We start from the raw sequence: 27,671 nt of genomic DNA, 5'->3' as shown, positions 1-27,671 counted from the left end.
GGACCGCCATTTGTCTGAAATGGTATAGGATCTCCTGTCTGAGCAAGGGGGTGGTCTAGAAGATCTCCAAGATCCCTCTCAACTCTGTTATTCTGAGAGACGTGACAGTGAGAACAATTAACCAATAGAACACCTTGCCTTCAGAAGTTGTGGGTGCTCCATCACTGGAGGATTGTAAGAAGAGATTGGACAACCACTTGTCTGGAATTGTGTAGGGTCTCCTGCCTGAGCAGGAGGCTGGACTAGAAGACCTCCAAGGTTCCTTCCAACTCTTGATACTCAGTTATTCTGATCAATGTCTCCTTTCATGCAACTGGATGGGCATAAACTTCATCAGAGAGCTCTTAAATCTTCTCCTCTCCCTTAAGATTAATGTTCTCGGGATGCCACCAAAGAGTTAACGACGTGAGCCTGAAAACACGCAGCCCCCGTAACTCCCATACACCTATCCAGACGCACATCTGTTAATAAAAACAACAGTTGGTTACATTTACTGACATCCTATGATTTATAAGTAGGCTTGCAAGATTAATTTTTCTTTTGGTAAAAAAAAAAAAAAATCCAGCCTGTCATTTTTCACCTCGGAATCATATTGTCATTAGACATAATCTCCCTATTGTAAGGAGAAACCCGAACAAATAAATGGTTTTGCTAGCCGCTCTCACTGCTCTTTTCATTACTTTTTAATTCTTTTCAGCGGAGTGTTTCTTGAATAAATAGCTGGGGGGGGCGGGGGAAACCCACCCCATTAATTATTATCATCTCCCAGGGAAAGCTTCAGAAGTTGCAGCATTTTTGTCTTTTTTTTTTTTTGAACCTGAAAAACAAGGAAATAGAGGTCCAATTTCAATTCTGAGGTGAGCTCTGGGACCGTTTTGGTCCTCCATCAGCATAAATGATACTGACAACCTAAGACGGAGCTTCCTTAAATCTTCCAGGTCCCAGCATTAATATAGATTTAAGTTCTGTTTTCTTTTTTCGCTATTTGAGTTAAGCTGTCAGTCATCTTTCCGAGGAGATCTTAAAAGCTGTGGTAGATAATTCGATGAAAAGAGCCTAATGTGGGGGGATGGGTTGGTGGTAAGAGAAGGACTATAGCATGGAGAGCGTCAAGGAAAGGAATCCAAAGAGGATCTACCAATTTTACAGGATTTATTTTACCTGTGTGGGTGTGGGTGCAGTCTCCTTTAGAATACATCGTTCCGATTACTCCAGATAGATATTAATGAATACATGGATATCCATGGAAGCTGAAGGATGTGAGGATCAACCTATGGGCAAGCCTTGGCAAAAAGCAGCGCTGATCAGACCAGGAAGAAACAACATGGTAGCGGAACAGTCCTATCAGTAAAGGAGAATATTTGTGGCTCAAGGGGTTGAAATGAGGGGTCCTTGGTGCTCTCTCAGCTTGGCTGTTTTCTTGCAGACATTTCATGACCCAACTAGGTAATGTCATCAGGATTAGTGAGTGTGACTTGCTCCCTGTTTATATACTAGGGACTTGCCCTTTCAGTGTTGGCAACAATGTTCTTGGTGCTTCCTTGATTAGGCTGTTGTTTATTGTATGATTGTTTGAGTCGGTAGTTCCTCAATTTGAAGTATTGTTTACAGCTTATTGTTGGTCTAGTATTAGTCTGAATGTTACTCTCTGCTTATTTGGTTGCTGATTGCTGGCAAGGAGGTGTTTTGTCCTTTTCCCTTCCAACACATATATAGGACAAGTTTATTGTCATATCCTAGCCAAGATCTAGGACCGTTTCTTATTGTCTGTCTAGCAGTATCAAGTCCTTGACTTTTCTGCTGGTACTTGAATGTGGGGTTGAGTTTCCAAAAGGGTAAAATTGATAGATGCTCCTGTCCGGAAGCCTGACTTTGGGGAAGGAAAAACACTTTACGAAAAAGGTCAGTTCAATGAAAGACAGGGTGGAGGTGCCCGTAAAAAAAATGCCGCCCAGAAAAACTGTGGGGAGAACTTTCCTTCCATCGCTCATAAACACCAGATCACCTAGTGAAGCTGAATAATGAGGCCTAAGCCACCTTGAAACTCCGAAGAGGGTGGTATATAAATGACTGTATAAATCAAGAAATAATGGGGCATTCAGAACAGACAACAGAAAGAACCAGCCTTTCACCCGGTGGGCTATTAAACCCTGGAACCTGCCACCAGCAGATGAATTGATGGACACCAGAGCATGGACAATTCTGAAAGGAGGAACAGACCGTTGGTGGGGGACAAGGCTATGGATGTCAGTAGCTCATAGTGACCCATACATTACTTCCAGTATCAAAGGCAATATGTCTCTTGGTGCCAGGAGCTTAGGATATATACATATATGTCAGAGCCAAGTCCTTCAAACCAGACGGAGTTCCAGGCAACGCTAGCATCCGATAGCTCTCATTGTGCTGTGAAAGTAAACTCAATTGCTGTTATCATTTGGGATATTTGGAATACTTGAATGTTAAATCAGCCTCTAGAACTCTCCACTCCTTGACACTGCTGGTTTACTAATCTGCTTCTTTCTGAAGGATTTAATTGATCGTTGGTGCCTTTTCTTTGGATTGAGCCTACTGCAATACAGGATTTATTTATTTATTCCAGCAGGAGGAGGAGGAGGAGAAGGAAGAGAAGGAGGGAGGGAGGGGAGGAGGAAGAGAAGAAGAACAAGAAGAAGAAAGAAGAAGCGCTATTCTATTTATCTGTCTAGGCAATAAATCTGTTTTGTGCAGATTAAATACCGACTTCTCTTCTCGAAAAGCTTTGTTTCCTCAAACCTCTTATCAGGCGGAGTGTGGCACTAATCACACCTACGGAAACTTGTAATTTTCCTCAAGGAGGTGACACTGACAGAATTAAAAATGAAGGCACCCCCTTTCCCCCCCTCCTCGAAAAAACCCAGTTCATTACAAATTAGCAGTGGTCCTGAGGAAATGGAGGGCTGAGGCGTGTCATCCAGTGATAGGGAAAAGGAACCCAGCATTTTCAACTGTCAGAGCCCCGGAGCCAAGCTTAGCCCTGGAACAAATTAATCACATATTGTCAAGGCAAAGTTGCATCAAATTAACACATCGGATTCCAGCATATTAATGTGAGAATGCTTTCACCTGATCATTACTGCAAGCCATTGCCACTCTCTGCCTGCAAAGATGTAATTAAATTGCTAAATAGAAAGTGCATATAATATCCCCCGCGCACATTTAGGGTGCAGGAGCTGAAAAGATCACAGCCCAGGAAGTGACAGATTCCATTTGTGGGGTGAAAAACTTGATTCTCACTCTACTCGTCCCTTCCAACTCCCCCCCCCCTCACTTCTCTTCCTCCCTCTTCTCCTCCCCCCCCCTTGTTGTTTTATTTACTTAGGAGTATCGGAGGATGAAATGAGAAAACTTAGTTACTGGTGGGGGCTGGCAAATGCATATACACTCTCTTCCAGTTAGGTGAAATACAGGTTTAATTTAACTGATTTGCTAGTCTGGATCTGTGAATCTGTAATTGCCTCAACCTGGATGCACGCGCACCTTCTTCTTCTGTGTTTTGCCGAACAAATGAAACACACACACACACACACACACACACACACAGAAGCTTTGTTACCACACCGTCACAAGCCTTTGAAGCAAAAGCATCTTCGTTTGGCCCTTGGCGCTGCTCCGAAGCATTACCAATCTGAGCTAGAATGGAGACCCATAAGCCACAGCCCCAGGGAAGCCCCCCACCCCCGTGCATTCTCCTCCTTGGTGCTGGCCTTTTTAATGTGCTAGAAGGACCAATTGCACAGAGGGTAATGCTGTAAACGTTTAGTAATTGAGTCCAATGAAGCATAGATGCTGTTCCAGCCACCCTTTTGCCCCGCCCTCTTTTTGTGGAGGGTGCCCCCAAAGTTAGATTTTGCCTCCTGCTGCCCAAAGCTTCATATTTTAGGTCACTCGCAACCCCAACGTGGTAGAGAGAGAGATTGGCTGAACTAGAAGGAAGAGTCAAGTAGGGAACTTGTCTGGAATCTCTAGGTAGGCACAAAAGAGCGAGTTACGATCGCTTCTGAATGCCATTGAACCTTTGTCTACGCTGGTCCAGGCACAAAGCGCCAATCTGAGAAGATTCTTGTGTTGTAGACATGATCAGTAAAATAGTCGGTTGAGCACAGGTGAACCTGGTTGTTTGAGCCTGACCCCTCCCCCCTTCAACAACTGGGATCTCTGGGGGGGGGGCACCGCTACAGTTCTTCTAGTTCTTTTGTGGTCTTGGCAGCCCACAGGACAGGGAGAAGAAGAAGGCAGGCAGAGCAGCTGTGCCAGGGTCCACCTGTCCTACAAATTCCCCAGGAGCCCAGTTGCAGTGACCATTCGTAAATCGAGGATTACCTGTATTATTTTACTATTTTATTTTATTATTTTTGGTGGTCTGTTTGTCTCGTTTGTTTCGGAGACCTGCAAATCATGGGTCAGACCCTGCATAAACCCAACATTCTGGCGAAGACCAAGTCTCTTTGTTAATGGTTTGCCCACCAAGTATTCTTCAAGGGGAATGAAAGAAGAGCAGCCATTTCTAATGAGATATAGAATATAATTTTAATGAACATGCCGTTTGAAATAGATACCGAGAAGCTGGAGGTGGGGGAGGGAGGGAGGAGGAGGGCGAAGGGAGGGGGAAAAAAAAGCAGCGGTCATTTAATTAGAACATGTTTAATTAGAATAAAAAATTTCAAAAATACAATTTTATGTGACAGCCTAGTTAATCTTCTGCTTGAATCATATTGCGTTTTATTCAATTTAATTGATTTTAAGCTTGGTCTAATGTTATTATCCTTCACTTAATTATACATGGCTGAGAATCAAACCATGTTCATAAGTCAACATTCCCAATAGCCGGAGCAAGGATTGAAGTGTTTTATGAGCAAAAGGATAAAAAAATTCCTGACTTGAGAGAAAAAAAACAGCCAGGCTCTCCGAAAAAAAAAAAATACATATTAGAGGATGCCATTATTTTTCTAAGACAAAGGACGAAAACCCATTCGCCGTCTGACCACCTCGTGTCATTATTTTATTTTCCCGAAACATTATTGATTTTCTTTTTAGATTATTAATCTGCCGTACCTCCAAGGACTCAAGGTATAAAAACTGAGATATTTACACATGGATAGACAGTGGCTCCATGAAGTGCTAGCCGGCTGTCAGTGGCTGTAGGTTTATTGGAGGGTTAGAATTTGCATTTTCCAATGCGGATGCCTCTCGGTCAATGCCAACAAATTGCAGCGTTAGATTGCAGATAATGGAAAGTGAATCCCAACAATATGTGGTTAACCACACAACGTCTCTCTCTCAACTGGGGATAAAATGTCTTTTACTATGTTCCCAACGGATGCTGGGATTTGACAGGCCTTCTCTTGACCCAGAATGGTAGCTTGTGGTTTTGTTTAAAAAAACAACAACTGCAGATTAGAAAACCTGTGCAGAAAGTCCTCAACTTACAAGAGTTCATTTAGTGACTGTTTGAAGTCACTGAAAAAAGTGACTTAATGACCATTTTTAACTTTTGTGACCATCTGCAGGATCCCCACGGTCGCGCGATCAAAATCCAGATGCTTTTCAAAGGCAGTGAATAAAATCCAGGCTATTCACTCAATTAATAACCAAATGCTTTTTTTTTTTAAAAAAAAAAATATTTTTTAGATCCACAAAAGGTCCAAAAAGCTCCAACAATCCTATATTTTCTCTCCGGAAGAAAAGAATCCTGTCCATTTTTTCGGTTTTGCGTTTTAAAAACATTTCGCCCCAAATGGGAGAAATATCCTGGAGGAATTTAGCAAGCCACATTTAGTGTTTAAAATTGCACAGCCTGTTCTCTAGCTCTGGGTTATCTGAGAAGGCTTTCTTTCTTTCTTTCTCTTTCTATCCCTTCCTTTCTTCTTCTTCTTCTTCTTCTTCTTCTTCTTCTTCTTCTTCTTCTTCTTCTTCTTCTTCTTCTTCTTCTTCTTCTTCTTCTTCTTCTCCTCCTCCTCCTCCTCCTCCTCCTCCTCCTTCTTTTAATAGCATCTGTTCATTACAGGATCCGGTGGCAGACTTCTAAGAAAACACATTCTGTGTTTATGGTACCTTTAAATGTGTATTTATTAAGAGACCATTTGTGGCTGCATTTTACGGCTGGGTTTGTTATCTTTTCTAATGAAATTAACACATTTTGATGAGGGGAAAGTGAAATAGGAATAAATCATCCAAACTGGAGGGCCCTTTCTCTCTGTTTGCCATGTTCACCATCTCAGTTGAGCTCTGAGCATCAAACTGGGGAAAGCGGATTTATTGATCACAGAAGACAGGTTATCTCTCTTGACCATTAAACCACCTTGGAGATGCTCTCAAACATGTTCCTCATGGAACTGCAGTTCCAATCCACAACTTTAGTCCCATGTCAGAAGGGAACCCTAGGCCAGCACGCCCTATACACCGCAGACTTGCCTGTTCCAAAGGGACATTTTCTGCTAGGAATATCCTAATTATCGATAGAAAATGTTTATAGCTCAGGGTTGAAAAGAGGGGTCCTTGGTGGTCTCTGAGCTTGCTGGTTTTCCTGGAGATGTTTCATGACCCAACTAGGTAACATCATCAGTGCTAGAAGGGAGTGGGGTGTGTGGAGAGGAGGAGGAAGAGAACTGTGGGGTCCTTGGTGCTCTCTGAGCTTGGCGGTTTTCCTGGAGATGTTTCATGATCCAACCAGGTAACATCATCAGTGCTGCTGTGTGTGGTGTTAGCTCCCTGTTACATATAATATGTCCTCAGCCCCTTCCAGCGCGGATGATGTTACCTAGTTGGGTAACAAAACATCTGCAAGAAAACCACCAAGCTCAGAGATCACCCACCATTCAGCCCAGGGCTACAGACATTCCCGTTGCTTTATGCGTTATAATAATTCGCAGGGATATTGGGAGGAAGAGTCTGGAAGTGCAAAGAGGCCGGAGGGGGAATTTCAAAATAAAAACGGGAGTGTGTTAATGACTCCTGAAGCTGGTGCAGAACCTTCATTGCAATTCCAGGGACATATTCCTCAAAGGGGGTAGCTTCGCCTGCCGACACCTTAGAACATCTGGCCTGTAATTGACAAACCCTGTAGAGAAGGCGGAGGGGATGTTGCTAAGGAAAGGCACCATTGTGGAATACTAAAATTAAATGCACAGGAGGGGAGAGTGGTCTTTATTTACACAGCATTTAAATATTCATACTCCGTTACGCTTTGCGTCACAGGAAATTACTGGGTTAAAATTTTAGGATCGGTGACAGCCCAAACGAGATAAATTAAGTGAGAACATTTAATGGGATTTTACTGGCTGGGTTCTTGGTGAAAAACAAAAGCGATTCAGCTGTCTTCTGTTTGATCTACTCATCCTAGTCAAACCAAGTCAGATAAAACCCATGATGGCTTAGTGCAATATGTGGATCCAGTTGTATTCTGCATCGTAATCGTAGTTTCCAGGCTGGGTGTTTGGAAAAGACTCAACATCCCGGCATTTCAAGCTTATTCTTGACCCTTATTCATCACCCTAAATCTTTTGCATTATAAACTGAGTCTGTTGGTCATCGTTCCTTCATGAGAAAGCAGAACCGTAATCCTTTGACTTGTACTTTGGGAAAATAATCTTTCAAATTAAACTCTAAAATCTATAAGAGTTGAAATGTGTCTGTTTGAAGAAAAAAACCCACTTTGTTAAATATATAAAATGTATAAAAATAATTGGGGGGGGGCATTGTCTGTATTTATTATATACCTGCTACTTGAAAAATTGGCTGACTTCCATCTTTTAAAGTAATTGAAAACCAACATAGAATTTCATTCTGTTTTTTATTTTGGTCCCATTCAGATTTCTGAGGAGCCAATATCAATGTATACTATGGCATTATCTAGTTAGACAATAAAATGTTTGCAAGAAAACAGCCCAGCTCAAAACTACTATATTTAAATAGGGAGCAATTGGCATTGATGATGTTACCTAGTTAGGTCATGAAACGTCTGCAAGAAAATCACCAAGCTCAGAGATCACCAAGGACCCCTCATTTCAACCCTGACTTCAATATTCTTGTCTATCATTAAAAAAAAAAAAATACATGCATGAAATGCATGCTTCTTCCTTTTAAAGAGAAAGACATTGTTTGTGTCTTCTAAAAGTAAAGGTGTGTTGTTTTGTTTTGTGGAGAAAATTTGGGAAAGGAGAGGAGTAAAAAAAAAACCCGCCCCTCCATTTATTTCTGTTTTTCCTAATGTTTTATACTGTTTGTTAGGAAGTGTGAGTCAATGGCTTGAATTAATTCTAATTACTGGAGAGGCATATCCTGATTGAGCAAATAAAGCAGTAGGCTCGCTTGCGCCAAGGCCATCTAATTAAATGCTAACTTTGGATAAGCTGGATGTGCGTGAAAGATTAATTTTTAAGAGGGTTTTATGACTCACTAAATAACGATTCGGTAAAAATCTTTCGCATTATATATCATTAGGCCATCTAATCTTAAAGCGTTATAACATTAAGTCACTGAACTCCATTGTAAAGGAAGATGTGGTAAATCATGATTATTAACAAATTAATCATATTTTTTCCCCTCCAGCAAGTAAGGAAGTGTGTATACTGTATTTGGGTTTGTGCTGAGAATTAAAAGGAGGTTTTCATTGAAGGCTGGGTTTCAAATGGATTTTGGTGCTGCAAATGGAAACAGGGGCGGCTGGATGATAAATCGGGATGCTCAGGTTGAAATCCAAGATTCCCAGATATCTCTCTGAAAGCTTTGGACCCCTTCAGAGGTTATCTCTGAACTGTCACTTTTAATATCCCAGCAAAAGAGAATTATTGAAATGCACGGGGCGCAGTTGTCCAGCAGGAGCTTGATTAATTCATTTTAATGTTCATTAAACTTTCAATTCAATTAAATGGGAAGTGAATTTAGTTTCCGTCTCTTTGTCCCGGCTTTGTCTGTCTTTTGGAGCGTGGTCCCAGCGTGCTACCAAAGGTCAGCTTAGTGGTCCTGGGTTTATTGGGGGCGTAAAAAAAAAAACCACATGTTTTAAAGATTAGATTGGTTTGCTGCAGTTTGGGTTTCTCAACCGGAAGTAATTGAGATAAAAAAGATGAAAGAGGAATATTAAACCACTGGGATTCGGCAACTTTCCTATCTGCTATTTTTGGGCGTCTTTCTGTTCCAAAGGACTGAATTGTGTAAATAATCTTCGGGGTTGATAATCGAATTGGCGCCGGACGCGAATTTCCTTAATGTATATAATCAACACTTAGCCAAATAAAGTATTCAATTCAATTCAGTTCAACGTGGAGTACTGGATCTGGTCCATTGGCTCAACCAAGAGTCCTAAGACTTGATCTTTCATCCTTTTTTGGGAATAAAATCAGTCCAGGTTCGACATCAAACTAGGAATTACAAAGTCAGAGAGGGAAGGGGCAGATCTTTTTTTTAAAAAGTTACCAGTTTTTATAGCCATCCTATAAAGACAAGCCCTTCGGAGATCAAAGGCTAACTCAGACTGACTGAGAATAGAGCTGGAAGGGACCTTGGAGGTCTTCTAGTCGTGCTCAAGCAATGAAAAGCCACCGTGATATTCCTTCGCTTTTTCTACTTCTTTCGTCCATGGAGATTCTCAGTCATCCAGGTGATGGTAGTCCCAAAGGGGCTTTTTCAAGAGGCAACTGGATTTTTCCAATATTTGAGGGGTATCACAGAGAAGAGGGGGTCAACCTGTTCTCCAAAGCATCAGAAGGCAAGACAAGAAGCAATGGATGGACTAATCAAGGAGACAAGCAATCTAGAACTAAGGAGGAATTTCCTGACAGGGAGAACAATTAACCAGTGGAGCGACCTACCTTCAGAAGTTTTGGGTGCTCCATCACTGGAGGTTTTCAAGAAGAGACTGGACAACCATTTGTCTGAAACGTATCGGCTGTCCTGCTTGAGCAGAGGGTTGGATTAGATGACCTCCGAGGCCCCCTTCCAACTCTGTTACTCTGTTGACCAATGCAGTTGATGCAGTGGGGTTCTGCTCCCCCTTTTGACTGCAAGAAAGCTTCTCTTTGCCAGACACAATTATAGCGAACCACAAATGCATACCGTACCATCCCCGCAGACCCCTTGTACCCACTTCCTACGAGAAGCGGGTGCGGGTGGTGTTTGTGGGGTGCCTGCTGTTTTAAAAAAGTAAATGCAAATGTTTTGCGCCTGCGATCCATTTGGTTTATGCACATCAGCAATTCAGGCAGCCTTCGTTCCCCATCCTCGTCATCTTCCCCGGGAAAAGATTAATGATGATAAAGCAGCGAAGGCCCAATTTTTTTTTTATTCCAGTCTCCGAACATTAGAATGATATAAATAAGACTCATAAATCCACCCGAACCCTCTGACGGTATTCCCCAGGCGCCCCAGACGGAGAACGGGGTAGCTTCGTAGGATTTGCTTATCAAGGAAGAGACGGCAGTCGGTGGGAGAATAAAAGTCATGCTGACTTCTTTCTAAGCAGCAGAATTACAGAATAAGCAGGCTGGAAGGGACCTTGGAGGTCTTCTAGTCCAGCCCCCTGCTCAAGCAGGAAACCCTATGCCATTCCAGACAAAGGGCTGTCCAATCTCTTCTTAAAACCAACCTCCAGGGATGGAGCATCCACAACCTCTGGAGGCAAGTCGTTCCACTGGTTAATTGTTCTAATTGTCAGGAAGTTTCTCCTTAGTTCCAAGTTGCTTCTCTCCTTGACTGGTTTCCATTGGTTGCTTCTTGTCCTGCCTTCAGGTGCTTTGGAGAAGAGGTTGACCCCCCCCTCTTCTTTGGGGCAGCCCCCCAAATATTGGAAGATTGCTATCATGTCACCCCTGGTCCTTCTCTTCGTTATGACCGCTGTAGCCTCCCTATGGTTACATGATCAAAATTCAGATGATTGACAATTGACTCATATTTATGACTGTTGCAGGGATGAATTGCTTCAACCTAGCGTGGCAAGCATCTCTCTTGCCTAAACATGAAGCACTCAAGTCTACCTTGACTTCTCTCCTTCCAACAGGGCCACATTGGCACAACCGCAACAAAAATAATTGATGTCTACCTCCCATTCCACGCCAGCCAGGAGAAGTTGCAACCCATGACGGTGGTGACAATTGCCAACGCCAAGGTGCAGGACCTGATTGGGCTCATCTGCTGGCAGTTCACGAGCGAAGGACGGGAACCTAAGTTGAAGTAGGTCCTTTCAGGGAGTCCTCTAAAATCTCTCGATAGATAGATAGATAGATAGATAGATAGATAGATAGATAGATAGATAGATAGATAGATAGATAGATAGATAGATAGATAGATAGATAGATAGATAAGATGGATGGGTACAAGATGGATGGATGGATGGACGGACGGACAGACAGCAACAGCAAATCACTTCTAAAAAACTTTGCCAAAAACCTGCAAGGACTTGTCCAGAGAGTCTCCAAGAATCAGACACGATTGAATGGAAGAATACACACACACACACACACACACACCAGATAAATCTTACCACAACACTTCCCCATTTATCAATATTCCCTTCCGAGCTCTGCGTACATCTATATCTATTTCTCTTTCAATTAAATTACCGGGTAGTGTGTAATGACAAGCCTATGAAGCTGGTGTCATATAAATGAATAATCATTTGGAGATGCACTCCCTTTTGGAGGTGTGGGTGTCTTGTTTGTTTGTTTTTTTAAAAAAGACAAATCACCTCCACATCGGGTGTCACTACATAGGTAGCATTTTCACATCCCTGAGGGTTGAAGCTGCTTTTTTTTTTTTTTTGACAGGTGGGAGTGAAACAGCACCTCATTTCCCTAAATTCTGATACAGTGAGGGGATACATTTCTCCTTCTTAAGCTGCTCAGGCCTAAGAACTGAGTCTTGAGTCTTGCGTGTTTCTTGTTTGCTTAATTTTGACTGCCTTTTAATCGGATTGGAGAACTTCTCGGCAAGCGAGAGTTCGCACCTTCCTTCTCTGAGGATGGAAAGCCAAGTGGAGATTAGCCGGAGAGAAACCGTCACACGACATGGAAACATGGTTGGCCTAGTGCAAGGGTAGGCAACCTTGGCTCTTTTATGACTTGTGGACTTCAACTCCCAGAATTCCTGAGCCAGCATGGCTCAGCTTGGAAACCTATCCCTTTTCCCTCAGCATGGCTGGCTCAGGGATTCTGGGAGTTGAAGTCCATGAGTCATAAAAGAGCCAAGGTTGCCTACCCCTGGTATAGGGTCTGCAATGAAGTGTCTGCAAGAAAACCACCAAGCTCAGAAGGCATTAAGGACCCTTTGGCTGTGTGAAAATCGATCATAACCCACCTTTTTTTTTTCAATGCCGGTGTAAGTTGGAACAGTCACTAAATGAACAATTGTAAGTCGAGAACTAGTTGCATCCCAGGAGCCTGTGCTTTCTGGTTAACTGTTTGTTGAACAGACACACAAGCCAGAGACACTTCAGGGGCTTGTTATTACCTCCCTAATATAATTAATGACAGCTTGAGGATGAATCACCTGGAATACGCACGCTTGGCGAACAAAGTTACCAACCCAAGTTATGCGAATTAATTGGGGAAAATAGCGAATCAGGGAGTCGGCAAAATAATTCACTGTCACATCCAATCAATAAACTTTGTAAATCAACTCATTTAATGCTGCTTCCAAAAATGATCCATATAGATCAAGCAGCCAATTAAACAATTAACATGCGCTTGACTATTAATTAATTTCAGCATCAGTCAGAGAGTGCAAACTTCCACTTGGACTCGTCCAATGGAACAAAGAGGGAGAGGGTAAAAAAAATCAAGTTCATAAGGGGATAAAAACCCAGGGCAACAACGATTTGCCTCTTTGTATTCCCCAATATTCAAAGCCCTTTTTAAAAATAAAAATAAAAAAATCGTATCTATTTGGTAAACATCTAGGGAGAATCTCCGTGGACATTTACCAAACTCAGCATCACAAATCATGGTTCATAAACTTGAGTTTCTTTCTTCCTGTGTGGGCCTCCCAACTTTTCTTTCTCCTGCTTCCTTGCAGCGACAATGTCAACGCTTACTGCCTCCACATTGCTGAAGACGATGGGGAAGTTGACACTGATTTCCCACCTCTGGATTGCAACGAACCCATTCACAAGTTCGGCTTCAGCACGCTGGCCCTGGTCGAGAAGTATTCATCGCCGGGCTTGGTGGCCAAGCAGTCTCTTTTTGTCCGAATGTAAGTCTCTTCTTTCTCCTATTTATTGATCAACTAACTGATCGCTCTAAGAATATGAGTGTCAACGCTGCAAATACTGTATATTCTTGCTTTGACAATATGCAGAACTGTCTGGTATTTTTAGAGTTAATGCAGAGCAGAAGAGGGTAGAGGGAAAAGGCCGGGAAAGAGAGAGGAAGGAAACCTTTGACCTTCACACTAATTGGATAATGGTGATATATGACAGCTAATTTAGGGAGGGAACATGCTGATAATTTAATTGCTCATGGAAAGAGAATTTAGATCTTGGCATACCTTTGTTATGCCTATGCCGACACTAAGCTCTTCCATGCTTCGAACGCCACAAATATTCTTGGCTGTTTGTCCCCCGAGAAGATTCTTGCCTTCTTCGGTTCTTAGCAACATATAGAAAAGAAGAAGAAAAAATGAGCACTGGATTAGCAGGCAGCTGTCATTTCAGGGACCAGCTGCAAGGTTAGGTAGCTATTAGTCGTCCACTTTGCCGTACTGACTCTTCCATAGTTGAAGTCGGAAGACATTTTGGATGGCACCTTTCCCTGCGGAGATGAAGGAGACAGGCAGAGTTTGCGCACTCAGAAGTTTGCGCCCAGGCCACTGTTCCATCATCACCTCCGTCGTTCGGTTCTGCTCCCCACCAGTGGTTGGAAGAGAACACCTCCAAGCCTTTAAATACCTTGAACTGAGCGCCAAACGTCTTTGCCGTTACAGAGAGTGTTAAATAATTGAGTTTGATTAGGAAAAGACACCTCATTATCCCCCCCCCACCTGTGCCCAGCTGGTAGGGGAGGGCCGAAATGAAGCTATTAGCTGTCTCTCTGTCTGGCATCGCCAGGCGCTGAAATACATCTGTGTCTTATTTTCTCTTTTGGCACCATCACTCGAGAGAGCTAAGCAGGCGTGACCGATTTTGGCAACTCCCAAGGACTCTGGCAAAGTTACACACAAGGAGAAGGCAGAGGGCAGCCATCCCAGCTTTGAACGAGGCCACGAGTCTCCCATGCTGATGGCTTTTGAGAAGGCCGTCAGGCTAAAAAAAGGTGGCATTCTTGTCTGAGGTCAGGTGCCAAGTCTACTTCTCTCCCACTTCCTTTGGGGAGGCAGGATTTTTTTTCCAAGATGAGTCTTGGGATACCCTGGGATGTCTGCTTGCTTCCCCAGAAAGCAAGATTCTTCCGAAGTTCGTTCACCGAGGTTTAGGATCAAGTTGCAGAAATTTCAACTACTGGATTGTTTTCCAGTCTGGGGGGTTTGGCCAAGCAGTTTCGTGATGCTTCTAAGAGAAGGACCAGTTCAAAGGCTTGGATGATTGTGAAAGGCACGTCATCATCCCTTCAAAAGTTCCAGCTCTGTGACCACAACAGGTCTCCCTGTCCTTGAATCAGCCTCCTCAACGCAGTGCCTCATTTTCTCGTCTGTTGTCAGGCACAGAGGATCAGGGCCACCCGTCAAGCCCCAGGGACATCCAAAAATCCAGGCAGTTCAGATGAGCATAAAAATGAATTGTAAGCTTAAGCTGTCTACAAGAATCTGAACTACTAATGGAGAAAACAAATTGGCGGGAGATAAGAGTCAAAGGAATTCAAGGAGGGCTGGACTTACATCCCTTGTGGACGGGAAAGGACTCATGAGTGATGACGCATTTGACCCCCTCCCTATCTATCTCTCTTTCTTTCTCTCCGTCCATCCATCCATCCATTCAGCTATCTACCTACCTACCTATCTATTTACCTTTCTACCTTATCTATCCATCCATCCATCCATCTATCTCTCTACCTACCTACTTACCTTTCTACCTTATCTATCTATCTATCCATCCATCCACCCACCCACCCATCCATCCATCTATCTTCTCTCTCCCCCCCCCCTCTCTCCCCTCCCCCCCTCTCTTTTCTTCCCTTCCTTTCCCCTCTCCGATCCTTGCCACCCTGGCTTCCGTGTAGAGGCTGCAGAAGAAGACGGAGAGCCACGTTACCTGAGAAATGATCACTATCATTAACATTCACGGGGGGGGGGAGTTTCACTCATCATTCCTGACGGCAGAGACATGGCAGCCGCTATGAAGTGTCCACAGGTGTAGCCCGATGATACATATTACATTGTGCCACAATGGATTTATGTATTCTGTAACAAAAGAAAAGGGTAATGAAAAAATACAGAAGGTAATCCTTTATTCCCCTACCACACAATTTATCAGGCACGCCGGCGGATGATAAGTGCCAGGGATTTTCCTCTGCTTGATTTAACCTTGTCACCCAGGTGTGTTTTTGTGAAACGATGGGGAGGAAAGAGAGTTAGGAGACAAGCCAGGTTTTTTTTTTTAAGGGGGGGGCGGCGGTCCTGTCCTCCTGGAGTAATTACTTCTTAACATACACACCCACCTCCTCCTCCTCTCCAAACACCCACCCCCTTCTAGCACTGATGATGTACCCTAGTTGGGTCACGAAACATCTGCAAGAAAATCACCAAGCTCAGAGAGCACCAAGGACCCCACAGTTCAACCCCGAACCCATAAACAATCTAGTCTAAACGTGGTCATCACCACTGGAGGCCCACCCAACCTTTGGGAGATGTCCTTCTTCCCCCAGTGGGGCGCCTCCTTGAAATGTCAAGGCGGCACCAGCGATAACTAGACAAAGTACCAAATCCTTCAGAGAGGATTCCAGCCATACCAGTAGGTGGAGAGGATAAAGCTTCGCCACATCTCTGCATTTTCCCCCAGGAATTCCTGCAGAACCCAAAGGTTCTGCAGCAACTTTTGCTTAAAGACCCACCCCCCTTCCCTCCTCTCCTCTCCCATCCTCAAATGCCAACTCTGAATAGCTCATTTCGTAGCCCTCCCTGGCCTCTCTCCAGGATAAGCATCTCATTGCTTATAACTTCACAATCTTCCCTGCAGCCGTTGCCAAGTCCTCACTTACTTGAATAGTTCCACTAAATATAGTCAGACGCAAAGCTTTTTCTTCCCCCTTCTCTCTCTCTCTCTCTCTTTCCTCTCTCTTTCTCTCTCTCTCTCTCTCTCTCTCTCTCAACCCCCCAGCTCCTTAGCCTGCCCTTTGCTTTCCTTTTTTTAAAAACCCCATAATATTATTGCTTTGATCAGTAAAATAAACTTTTAAAGATTGGTTCTGGGACAGGCTCCAGGGTCTGAGGTAAAGGATGGCTGACGTTCAGGCATGATTCAGTGACCCAGGGATTGGAGCAATTAATTTGTCAGCTTTGGGAGGACGGGGGAGAGGCAGGTTCTGCTCTTGAGAGGGAGGGGGGTTGTTTATCCTGGAACTGAGGGCGACTGGTTTTTTTTCTTTTTCTTTGTTTGTCTTCTTCCCCATCCTCCATGACTCCGTTTCTGCTGGATGTTGAAACTGGATGGTCCTAAGTTGGGGATGTTGCTATCAGATATTCTTGAACTGGTCAAGGCTTGAACTGGGTGATCTCCAAGGTCCTTGCACCTTCTCAGTAGTGAGGTCTTCTCTGGATTGTACTGTTGGAGGGTTGTGTTGGAAAACCAAAGTGGGAAACTATGACTATTGTCATCCATCCATCCTGTTTATCCATCCATCCATCCATCCACCTATCCAATCATTCTGTCTATTCATCCATCCATCCATCCATTATATTTGTCTGTCTATCCATTCCATCCGTCCTATCCTTCCATTCATCTACCTGTTCATTCTATATATCTATTCAGCCATCCATCAATCCATCCGTCCTGTATAACTCTCAGTCTGTCGCTTGCCTATTCCATCCATCCATCATATCCATCCATCTCCTTCATTCTTTCTATCCGTCCATTCATCCATTATGTCTGTCTGCCTGCCTGTCTGTCTGCCTATCTATCTGAAATATTTCTAAGCCACCTTAGGAAAGCAAGACATATCCCTTTGCGATTTTAAAATCTCTGCTCCAAAAGAAAGTCTGGGCAACCCCTTCTGAAGGGAAGGGCTTCTTGACTGGGATAAAATCATGAAGACAAGAAAGCTTTGGGCCAGACTAATCGCGCACGGCCCAAAGACATGGCTGCCTCAGATGAGGGAATATTCCCCAGTGGGGACACCCCAAGGAAAGCTCCACTCTTAGTTAGATGTTGCCATTGTTAGAAGGGATAGACCTTCAAGGATTTGACGTTGATACCCGGCCAGTAACAGCTTCCATCTGACCTTATCCAATCTTGAAAAGCTAATCCAGGTTGGATTTGATTCCTATTTAGATGGGGGAACCCACAAAACTAGACTGAATTGGGAAGTCGAGCAGGGGAGAGGAGCAAAGTGTCCCGCAATTCTTCAGCAGTGGACCTGAAGGAGACAGCTCTTAGCAGATGTTGAAAGCTGTTGCTTTAATGACCTCACCCCGATGGGGCTAGAAGCTTCTATTTGTTCTTGGCACTTTAGCAGCATCCCAAATGTTTAAAAACTTGACTTGACGTTCACCCAGAGCCCCCTTAGCTTTGCGAGGCTAAAACACAGTACTAAAAAAAATAAAAAATGATTTCCACCCAAGTTCAAAGCAGAGGCTCTTATGTGTTTTTCATCAGAGTGGGGGTTTTTTTTTTTTCTTCTTTCCCCTGTCCCTCCCTCCTTCTTCCAAGCTGTTTTTCCCTTTAACTTTCCTCTCCCTCTTCTCTGGTCACCCGGCCTCCCCGTTGCAGCCCATTTTCTTAACATTTATTTTGGAGTTAGGCCAAGAAAGCACCAGCGCAAATCTCAGCGTATTCTTGCCGCTCTCCAACTTTGCCCTCGCACAGCTGTCTTAAATGTCAAGGAAAGGTTTAGTCTGAAACGCAAGCCACAAAGCTTCGGAGTCTGTTAAATAGGAGAGGAATTGGGAAGGGGGGGTGTTTTCCTGTCCTACTTAACTCTCTCCAGGCAAGGGTGCTCTGTCTAAGGGAAAGTTCCCGGAGGATTAATGAGTCTCTGTAAATCATCAAACTTTTCTCAGCGTCAACCTATCGTGTCCATGTGTATTTCGGTGCCATGGAAGGAATAGGTTGAGCTGTGAAAGCTGTGTTTATTCACCAGATATGAAGGCAGAGTTGAATGTAGGGACAAGGGGGCAAAAAAATAAGAGAAAAAGATTCCCCCTATCCCTTAACCAACTGGGACAAGGTGTCTTTCGGAGTAGAGTAGAGTAGAGTAGAGTAGAATAGAATAGAATAGAATAGAATAGAATAGAATAGAATAGAATAGAATAGAAGGGATCTTGGAGGTCTTCTAGTCCAGCCCCCTGCTCAAGCAGGAGAACCTATTGTTAGCTGCCCGGAGTCCTGTGGGAGTGGGGCGGTCTATAAATTTTAATAAATAAAATAAAATAAATAAAATAAACCTGTACCATCTCAGACAGGCGAATGTCCAGTCTCCTCTTAAAAATCTCCAGTGATGGAGCGCCCACAATTTCTGGAGGCAAGCTGTTCCACTGGTTGATTGTCCTCATTGTCAGGAAGTTTCTCCTTAATTCCAGGTTCAAAATGTCTAAATATTTTCATCTCTAGGTAGAGAGAAAGATGGGAAGGTATGGAGGTCCTTGCTGCTCTCTGAGCTTTGGTGGTGTTCTTGTAGACATTTCATCACCCAACTAGGTGACAACATCAGTGGCCAAACCAGTAACAACCGTGTTACTAATTTTAACAACTGCAGCGTTTCATTTAACAACTGTGGCAAGACAGGGACAAAGCTCGCTTAAGAAATTTATATAGCCATATAAATATAAAAACCCTAACTGACTCATATTTATGTCAAGGATATGACGCCCGTCTCACTCTGCAAAGCCACAGTTTTAAAAGTTCCACGAGGGAAGAAAACTACGTTTAGGCAGAGATGTACGAGGCCTTGACCCAGAAGTAACTTTCAGAAGTTTCAAGAGCACCTCTGCTAATCTGCCTCATCTATTTTATACAGTTGTTCCCGGCTTGCTTAGATTGCATTTTGCAATTACGTTTTGGTTTTAAATCTAAGCTTATCTAAAAAAAAAAAAAACCCCAGTAGATGAACAGGATAGAAATGACAAATTATTATCATTAGTTATCTCCCTTTCCTAAAACCCGCATGTGGTCTCAGCTATTTCCTTGGTGACAAACGTGTTTATAGCAGCAAGCTCTGGGCCAGCGCAAGTACAAATTAAAGTATGTTTCTTCCCAACTTTTCCACAGGAAAAAAAAAAACAGATGTCTTTCAAAGCAATAGAGGGGAATACGTGTAGCTGGGGGTCGAACTGAGGGGTCCGTCCCCCCCCCCGGACTTTGCTTGTCATAAGGAGCAGGGGGTTGGACTAGAAGACCTTCAAGATCCCTTCCAATCCTGCTATTCTATTCTATTCTATTCTATTCTATTCTATTCTATTCTATTCTATTCTATTCTATTCCATTCCATTCCATTCCATTCCATTCTATTCTATTCTCTATCATTTATTCTATATTCTATTCTATTCCATTCTCTATCATCTATTCTATTCTATTCTATTCTATTCTATTCCTTAATTCTATTCTATTTCTTAATTCTATTCTATTCTATTCTATTCTATTCCATTCCATTCCATTCTCTCCGTTTCATTTTCCATTTCTGTTTCTATTTCTATTGTATTCTATTCTGTCCTGTCCTGTCCTCTCCTCTCCTGTTCTGTATTTTCTGTTCTGTTCCACTCTACCGTATTCTGTATTTTGTTTGTTAAACAAATAAATAAACAAATCCTCTATCCAGGCCTGGCTCAGGATTCCACCTGCCTCTCCGCCTGCCCCCTGGCGGCAGCGTGGGCCGAGCAGCCAGTCCGCCCCACTCAACCTCTCTCCTCTTCTGTGCCTTTGCAGAAATGCCGCCCACGGATTCTCCCTGATCCAGGTGGAGAGCCTGAAGGTCACCATGAAGGATATTTTGCAAAAGGCTCTGAAGCGAAGGAAAGGGTCGCAGCGTGGCGCAGGTGGGGACCAGACCTCTTACTATGCTTTTTTGGGGGGGGGATTGGATTTTATGTGTGGGCCTCTGATCTCGTCCATGACATATTAAAAAAGGAGGGCCGATGGGTCACAGCACAGGGCCGAGCGTAAAACACAGGCAGTCCCGTATATATATTTCTCAGCACTATGCTGTGACCCACCGTCTTCCTTTTTTAAAAAAAAGAAATACAATTATTTTTATTCAGAAAGTTAAAATACAAATTCCCCCTCCTGAAAAAATTACAAGGAAGGAAGGAAGGAAGGAAGGAAGGAAGGAAGGAAGAAGGAAAGAAAGAAAGAAAGAAAGAAAGAAAGAAAGAAAGAAAGAAAGAAAGAAAGAAAGAAAGAAAGAAAGAAAGAAAGGAAGGAAGGAAGGCTGGAGAAGAAGGAAGAAGCAATAAGTAGCTAGGGAAAGAGAGAGAGAAAGAAAGAAGGAAAGAAAGAAAGAAAGAAAGAAAGAAAGAAAGAAAGAAAGAAAGAAAGAAAGGCTGGAGAAGAAGGAAGAAGCAATAAGTAGCTAGGGAAAGAGAGAGAGAAAGAAAGAAGGAAAGAAAGAAAGAAAGAAAGAAAGAAAGAAAGAAAGAAAGAAAGAAAGAAAGAAAGAAAGAAAGGCTGGAGAAGAAGGAAGAAGCAATAAGTAGCTAGGGAAAGAGAGAAAGAAGGAAGGAAGGAAGGAAAGAAAGAAAGAAAGAAAGAAAGAAAGAAAGAAAGAAAGAAAGAAAGAAAGAAAGAAACCAAACGAATGAAAATGGACAAAACATCTCCGCTCAGCTCTGTCCTGGGACCCCAATTGTCTTCCCAAATGGCCCGTGCCCCCCAACCTCTGGGGAACTGTTTGGAAGCGTGTCACACCTTAATAGCGGGCAGTCCCCAAGGCCGGTGTGGAGGAGGATTGCATTGCATTTTATCCTCCCTGCTTTGAGCCTGGAGACGCCCGCCGGAGTTTTTAACTTTCTGCCTTGTGCAAAGGGCATGTCAAGAGACTCACAGCCAGCCCGCTTCAACCATTGACGACTTTTTTAAGCCTTGGGGGGGGGGAACGTTTTTTGCCCTTTCTTGGATATTTCTTAAACAATCCCATCAATCAGAGGCAGGAAAACAAGCGAGTCTCTAGAGGCCACAGAAAAACAGTCCTTAACCTGAGCCGAAAATTTCTCTTGCGAAGCAAGACGGTTGTTAAATGAGTTAAGTGGTCCCATTTTACGCCCTTGGTTTGCCACCGTTGTTAAATGAATCTCTAGTCGTTAAGTTAGTGACACGGTTGGTTAAGCGAATCTGAAATGGTCTAGGGTTTCCTGCCTGACGGGGTTGGATTAGATGACCTCCAAGGTCCCTTCCAACATTGTTATTACTATTATTATTACAATTAATGTTGTTGTTATTATTATTACTATTATTACTATTACTATTATTTCTATTATTTATTATTACTATTATTACTATTATTATTTTATTATTATCACTATTATTATTATTTATTTTATATTATTACAATTGTTGTTTTGTTGTTGTTGTTGTTGTTATTATTATTATTATCTGGGTTCCTCCTGGACTTGGTTTGTCGAAAGGTCACAAAAGGGGATCACATGACACTGGGACGCTGCGACCGTCACAAATCTGAGTCAGTTGTCAAGCATCTGAATTTTGATTGCGTGGCCACCGACTGGTGGCGACGGTCGTAAGCCTGAAAAATGGTCCTAACTAAGTCACTTTTTTCAGGCCCCTTGCAACTTTGAAAAGTCACTCAATGAATTATCTGCATAAGCGTTCAATAATGTGGGGAGCAGTGAGGAATTCTGAGTGCTCTACCCATTTCTGGAAGCCTCCTCCCCATCGCCCATCCCTTGCAGAAAGAAAACCAAGGTCAAAAAATCTACCTTTAATTCCAAATTAGGCTAGCGTGCGCACAAACACACACACACAAACACAAACGAAAAAGGGAACTTTTCTGGTTTTGAAACGTTCCATCAGACCGTTCCAGTTGGCTTCCTTCCTTTGGAATAAACATGGAAACAGCTTGAATGTTTTATTCTGAAAGTTCCCCAAAATCGCTTGACACCTAGGTATTTTTTTGCAGCAAGCATCCCCTTTCCAGAGTTGAATCGGCCAGACTTTCAGCTTGAAAGAGGATGCTTGAAAAGGCCACATTTTGTTCAAGGTCAAAAAGCAACGGGGGATTTTTTTTAAATTTAAGTTAATTTTTGTTTATTTATTTTTTTTGCTCCAACTTGGAAACAGTTGTGTCTGGACTTTTGCTTTGGGCTCAGAGCCCTCCAAACTGGATATTTGAGATGGAGCTGTTTCGCCAACGGGTTTTGCAATTTTAGTGTTTCCTCTTAGCGCTCAGAACGGCCGGCTATTTGAGATCGAGCCGTTTTGCAAAAACTTGGGTTGCAATTTTACTGTTTCATCTTTGCGCCCAGAACCGGATATCTTGAGATTCAACGGTTTCGCAAACATACGTGGCAATTTTAATATTTCACCTTCTCCCTCGGATCGGAAAATTTAAAATTGAGCTGTTTGGCAAACCTGCCTTGCAATTTTAGTATTTCCTCCAGTTTAAGGTCTTTTCGAGAATCGCTTCTCCTTCTGTGAATTCCTTACCTTTAGGAACGGAATTTTTGTCTTATAAAAATCGCGGCCTTTTACGGTGAGTCACTGTGACTCAAAAACAGTCTGAAAACTTTTTTGTGAAAGTCAGGATTTCCAAAGAACAAGGAATCAATTTCTCCGCGATAGGCACACTCTTAGACTGAGCAAAGCGAGGAGGGCATTCCAGAATGCAGATAGTCCTCGCCTTACAACAGTTTAGTAAGATTCACTTAACAACTGGGTTACTAACTGAACAGCGGCAGTGATCCCCTCAAACAACTGGGCAAAATTCACTGAAGAACTGTCTCATTTAGCAACAGGCCTCAGCTGTGGTGGTAAGTCAGGGACTCCCTGTAGAAAGCTCCTTTGTGCAATCTCGGGGTTTTTTTTGTTTTGTTTTTGTTTTGTGTTTTAACACCTCTCTCCCTGTGTCCTTCGTAGCCACATCTGGCTAGGGGTCCCTTGTTTTGAAAAGAAGAAATTAAAAACGAATAAATAAACTTTAGGCCTCCTTGCTTTCCATTGTCAAGAAAGCCCTTTGGGCTGCAGGTAGTCTTAAAGCTCCCCCCCTCCCGAATTCCAGAGAATCTGTCTTGACACCGAGAAATAATTATGGTGAGAAATGGCACCGGCTCATGTCACAGGCCACAAAGAACTTTAATATAAACCTATCTATAGACTCGGTTAGAGATAAACATCTTGTCTTGGTTAAATGAATGAAGCCTTTCCTTTCTCCCTCCCCACGACCGGTCCGTTTAGTTTTAACTCCACCGAAAGAAAAAATTTCCCACCCCAGGTTTCTGCTTAGGGAAGGGGGGGGGGAAGGGGAAAAAACAGTGGTTGCAGCACCCACCCACTCCCTTTTTTTTTTCCAAACGAGCCTATAATCTGTCACCGATTTAATTAGCTATCTCCAGATGAAAGCTGAAGTTTTAATAAAAGTTAGAAGAGATAACACCGCAAAGGACACGGATGAGCTGTCTCAAGGCCGCATTCAGGGAGAAAACGATAAGAGCTATAAAAAATGGCAGCGGAGAGCAATTGAATGAAGCAATGAAAATAGTATTCTCTTTTTTGTAAAAAAAAAAAAAAAAAAAAGAGGAGGAGGAGGAGGAGAAGAAGGAGACGGGATGGGGCGGCAGAGATGAAAACCTGCTGAGGTCTGCAAGGCATTTGGCTCCCGGCCAGGCTTCATCGTTCACCCTGGGCTGCTGGCAGCTCCGTCCAGATGTGCCGCCCCGCACGTTGGCGGCTTTTGCCAGCTGACTGCGCCGTTTGATAACCGGCTCTCCGGATGCCCATCGCTGGCCGCGGAGATGGAATTAGATGATGATGATCTTCCCACTAGTTGAGAGAGGAAACAATGCATATAAATCTTGATTTCATCTCAGCGTGAGAAGTCTTTATCCATCATCACTCATAATGAACAAGTCGTTAGCCGGGATGAATGGTCTTCTGCTCCTTCCCACCGTCCCCTCCTCAGCCTCTTCCTCCTCCCCATCCAACCACCCCTTTTGTTCTCCTTCCTTCCTTGCTTCCTTCCTTCCTTTCTTTCTTTCTTTTTCTTTCTTTTTCTTTCTCTTTTCTGTCCTTCCTTCTTTCTTTCCTTCCTTCCTTCATCCTTTTTTTCTTCCTTCCTTTATCCTTTCTTTCTTTCTCTTTCCTTCCTTTCTTCTTTCTTTCATTCTTCCTTTTTTCTTTCTTCCTTCTTCCTCTTTCTTTCTTTCCTTCTTTTCTTCCTTTTCTTCTTCCTTCCTTCCTTTCCACCCTTTAGCAGTTTTCCCAGCCTGTCAAACTTTCTCCTTCTTGCCTAAATCTTCCAGGTGTGCTTTTAACTCAGCCTTTCCCAATCTGGTGCCCTCCAGATGCGGGCTGGGGAAATAACTCCCATCATCCTCAGCCAGCTCAGCTGGCGTCTGGCTTGTCACGTATATTATCCACTGGAGACTTTCAAGAAGAGACTGGACAGCCCTTCGTCTGGAACGGGGTCGACTCTCTTGCTCGAGCACGGGGTTGGACTAGAGGACCTCCAAGGTCCCTTCCAACGCTCTTGTTCTCTGTCCAGCCCATCCAGATACCAGCAATTCTGCACACTCCTTTTGTTGTTGTTGTTGTTGAAGCAAGCAGTCCCACCAACCTTCTGCCTTTCTTCTTAAATCCCCCTTGGGGATTGCTGACCTTCTCAACCATTCCTGTTCTTGACTCCCTGTATAAAAATGCCATTTTGGGCCTTGTTGCCACCGACCTTTAGCAATCTTCTCAGGCACCAGGGGGAAAGTGACAGGCCAGGACCTCGGTGACAAATGGAGCTTTGAGAAACAGGTTCCTTTTTTAAAGAAACGAACAAGCGGGGATTTCAGCACAGCAGAAATGTCGGCGGAGGGTCCCCGTTCCCAGTCCAACCAGCAATTCTCTCCACTCTTTTTTCTCCAGCCAGCCTGCGTTCTTTCCACGGAGCCCTTCTGAGCTCGGAGGCTTGCTTGCAGACGTTTCATTATCCAACTAGGCAACGTCATCAGTGCTGGGCTTAGTAAGGGAAGGAAACATCTGCACGCAAACCTCCGAGCTCAGGAGCCACCGAGGGCTCCATAATTCAACCCTGAACTACATATGCTCTCCTGTTGTGTCCTTTCTTTCCTCGGCCAGCCTTCCAAGCGATTTTGAGAAATTTCAAGCACACAGATAACCCTAAACTTACAGTCGTTGGTTTAGTGATGATTCGAAGTTACAACGGCACTGAAAAAGGAGACTTACGACCGTTTTGGGCAGCATCTCCAGAGTTGGGGATCAAACTTGGCCACTGACTCACATTTATGACGGTCGCAGTATCCCCGGGATGATGGGATTCCCCTTTTGCCACTTTCCAACGAGCCCTGACGACGAGGAATCCAGATTCGTTTAACGACTGTGCTACGGAGCGATTCACTTAACAACCCCAGCAGGAAAGGTCATAGAGGGGGACAAAACTCACATTAATAATTGTCTCGCTTAAGCCATGGACATTTTGGGCCCGGTTGTGCTCGTGTGTCAAGGACTCGTTGTTCTTTAAGGCGCTCTCAGGCCGTAATTCTGGGGCTCAGTTACCGTCGTAAGTGGAGGGCTGTCTGCACGCTGGTTAGGAATTCTTGGAGTGGTGATCCCAACACAGGTTTGAGGGAGATTCTTCTTTTTCCCACCACCACATTCCCTGCATGCAGTGTTTAAAATGCTCCAGATCTGCAAGGTTGGAGCAGCGGAGCGTTCGAACAATCTACCTGGATTAAGCTAATCGGTCCCTGGGGCTTTCGAAAGGATCAGCGCCAGGCTAAACTGGGTCAAGGAGTACCAAAGGACACACGGGTTAATAAAACCTCCACCGTCATTTCCAAGATGGGCAGTCACGGGACCCCAGAGGACAGCTACGCTGTCGGTGTCTCTCTCTACCTGTGTCTCTGGCGAACGGAAATGCTGAATTTTTTTCCCCCTCTTTTTTTTTTTTTTACTCACATCGTCAACGAAGGAGCCTAAATTTTAAATCTCCACAAATGTTAGGGAGATTTGGGGAACGGGGGCCGGGTGGGGTGGGGTGGAGAGGAAGCCGGTAACAAACAGTCCTTGTCACCAAAAGGGGATGATAAATCTACGGAGGAAATTGTAGAGGCAGACGCTTAATTAGTGGAAGCCAGGCTGGATAAATCAGAGATGGCCATGCAGATCGCCGGGATGTGGGTCCTTTTGGGGGTCCGTGTGCCGTTTTCCGCCCAGCCTCTTCTGGCTGTTGTTAAGCCAACCCTGGTCTCTGTTTTTTTGTGTCTCCTACACACGCACACACAAACCCCACCCTGCACACTCACTGCAAAGCAATCGCTCCTTCCATAACGGATTTCCTCCCCCTCATGTGCCGTTCATAAAATAGGAAGCGTAATGGATGTTTTCTTACAGTAGTGGGGGGAAAAAACCGAAGCAAGCTTGGGTACTTTATCTTGAGCACAGTTAACCGTTACAGGCACAACAGCCCTTCTGGGCAAGCGAGGGTGGGCGGGGGGGGGGAGAGAAATAACAGAGTTGGAAGGGATCTTGGAGGTCTTCTAGTCCAACCCCCTGCTCAAACAGGAGACCCTATTCCATGTCAGACAAATGGCTGTCCAGTCTTTTCTTAAAAGCCTCCAGTGATGGAGCACCCGCAACTTCTGGACGCAAAAGTTGTTCCACTGATTAATTGTTCTTGCTGCCAGGAAATTTCTCCTTAATTCTTGGTTCTTCCTAGAGGAATTTTTTCTCTCCCTTTACAACGATAGTGCCAGGACTGCAAGATTCAAAGGCATTTCGAACTGAAATCCTTATTTAGAGGCTGCCTCCCTCTCTTCCAAAAGCCTTGATCGAGACATTTTAATTCGTTTTTCCCCTTCCAAAACTCTGAACTCATCGGCTGCGTGGAATTTTCCTTCCCGCTTCCCGGACCCCCTGTCCCACCCACACCCTCTCTCTCTCTCCCCCAAAGCCAGGAACATCTCAGCTTTGCAGATCACGTCCTTTGGAGGCCGCCCAATTTAACGCCGGTCAAGTCCACCCTAACCAGCCTTTGACCAGACAGCTGTTTCCAGCTTGCAAACCAATTCCCCGAATCCAGCCTCAGGCCTGATTCTTTTTTCAGACCAAAAGGTTATTTATTTGTCCTAAAGGCTTTCCCGATCAGGACCACAAAAACGAGACCTGCAGTTCCCATAGTAGGTTAAGGTGAAGGGTTCTGCCATTTAGGGAAATGCTTCACAACAGCGTCTGAAGGAAAATAGCCGTTTGAAACCAATTCTCGTTTTTCCAAAAAGGACTTTTTTCCTGTTCAGGAAACACAGCGGCGAAGTAAGGAAATAAAGGTTAAATTGGGCCGTTGTTTGATTTTTTGGGGGTGGAGCAACAGGTGTGTCCTTTGAGAAAT

At 43.9% G+C, this 27,671-nt stretch overlaps 1 protein-coding gene and 1 long non-coding RNA gene across 6 annotated transcripts in view; one reads left to right on the top strand and one right to left on the bottom strand.

Annotated features, from left to right (window-relative positions):
* Positions 1–18,415, bottom strand: part of LOC120298821 — a 35,810-nt gene extending 17,395 nt beyond the window's left edge. The window contains exons 1-3 of the long non-coding RNA XR_005554236.1: positions 15,912–18,415; positions 15,215–15,363; positions 13,516–13,615 (exon numbers count right to left, since the gene is read on the bottom strand). This is a non-coding gene — a long non-coding RNA (uncharacterized LOC120298821). The remainder of the gene's footprint in view (positions 1–13,515; positions 13,616–15,214; positions 15,364–15,911) is intronic.
* The window catches only part of MAPKAP1 (MAPK associated protein 1), a 76,435-nt gene that overhangs the window by 20,948 nt on the left and 27,816 nt on the right, over positions 1–27,671 (top strand). For all 5 annotated transcript variants that reach the window (XR_005554235.1, XM_039322909.1, XM_039322908.1 and 2 more), the window contains exons 5-7: positions 11,033–11,205; positions 13,045–13,221; positions 20,039–20,148. Coding sequence is in view for 4 of the 5 variants with exons in the window: in XM_039322909.1 (XP_039178843.1) it covers positions 11,033–11,205; positions 13,045–13,221; positions 20,039–20,148 (460 nt within the window). In the remaining variant the exon portion in view is untranslated. The remainder of the gene's footprint in view (positions 1–11,032; positions 11,206–13,044; positions 13,222–20,038; positions 20,149–27,671) is intronic.

This window comes from Crotalus tigris, unplaced genomic scaffold, assembly GCF_016545835.1.
Source record: "Crotalus tigris isolate CLP2741 ecotype Arizona unplaced genomic scaffold, ASM1654583v1 scf7180000024153.1733885, whole genome shotgun sequence".
Classification (NCBI taxonomy): Eukaryota; Metazoa; Chordata; class Lepidosauria; order Squamata; family Viperidae; genus Crotalus; species Crotalus tigris.
The sequence above is the reverse complement of the archived record's forward strand: the minus strand, read 5'-3'. Positions and strand labels throughout refer to the sequence as shown.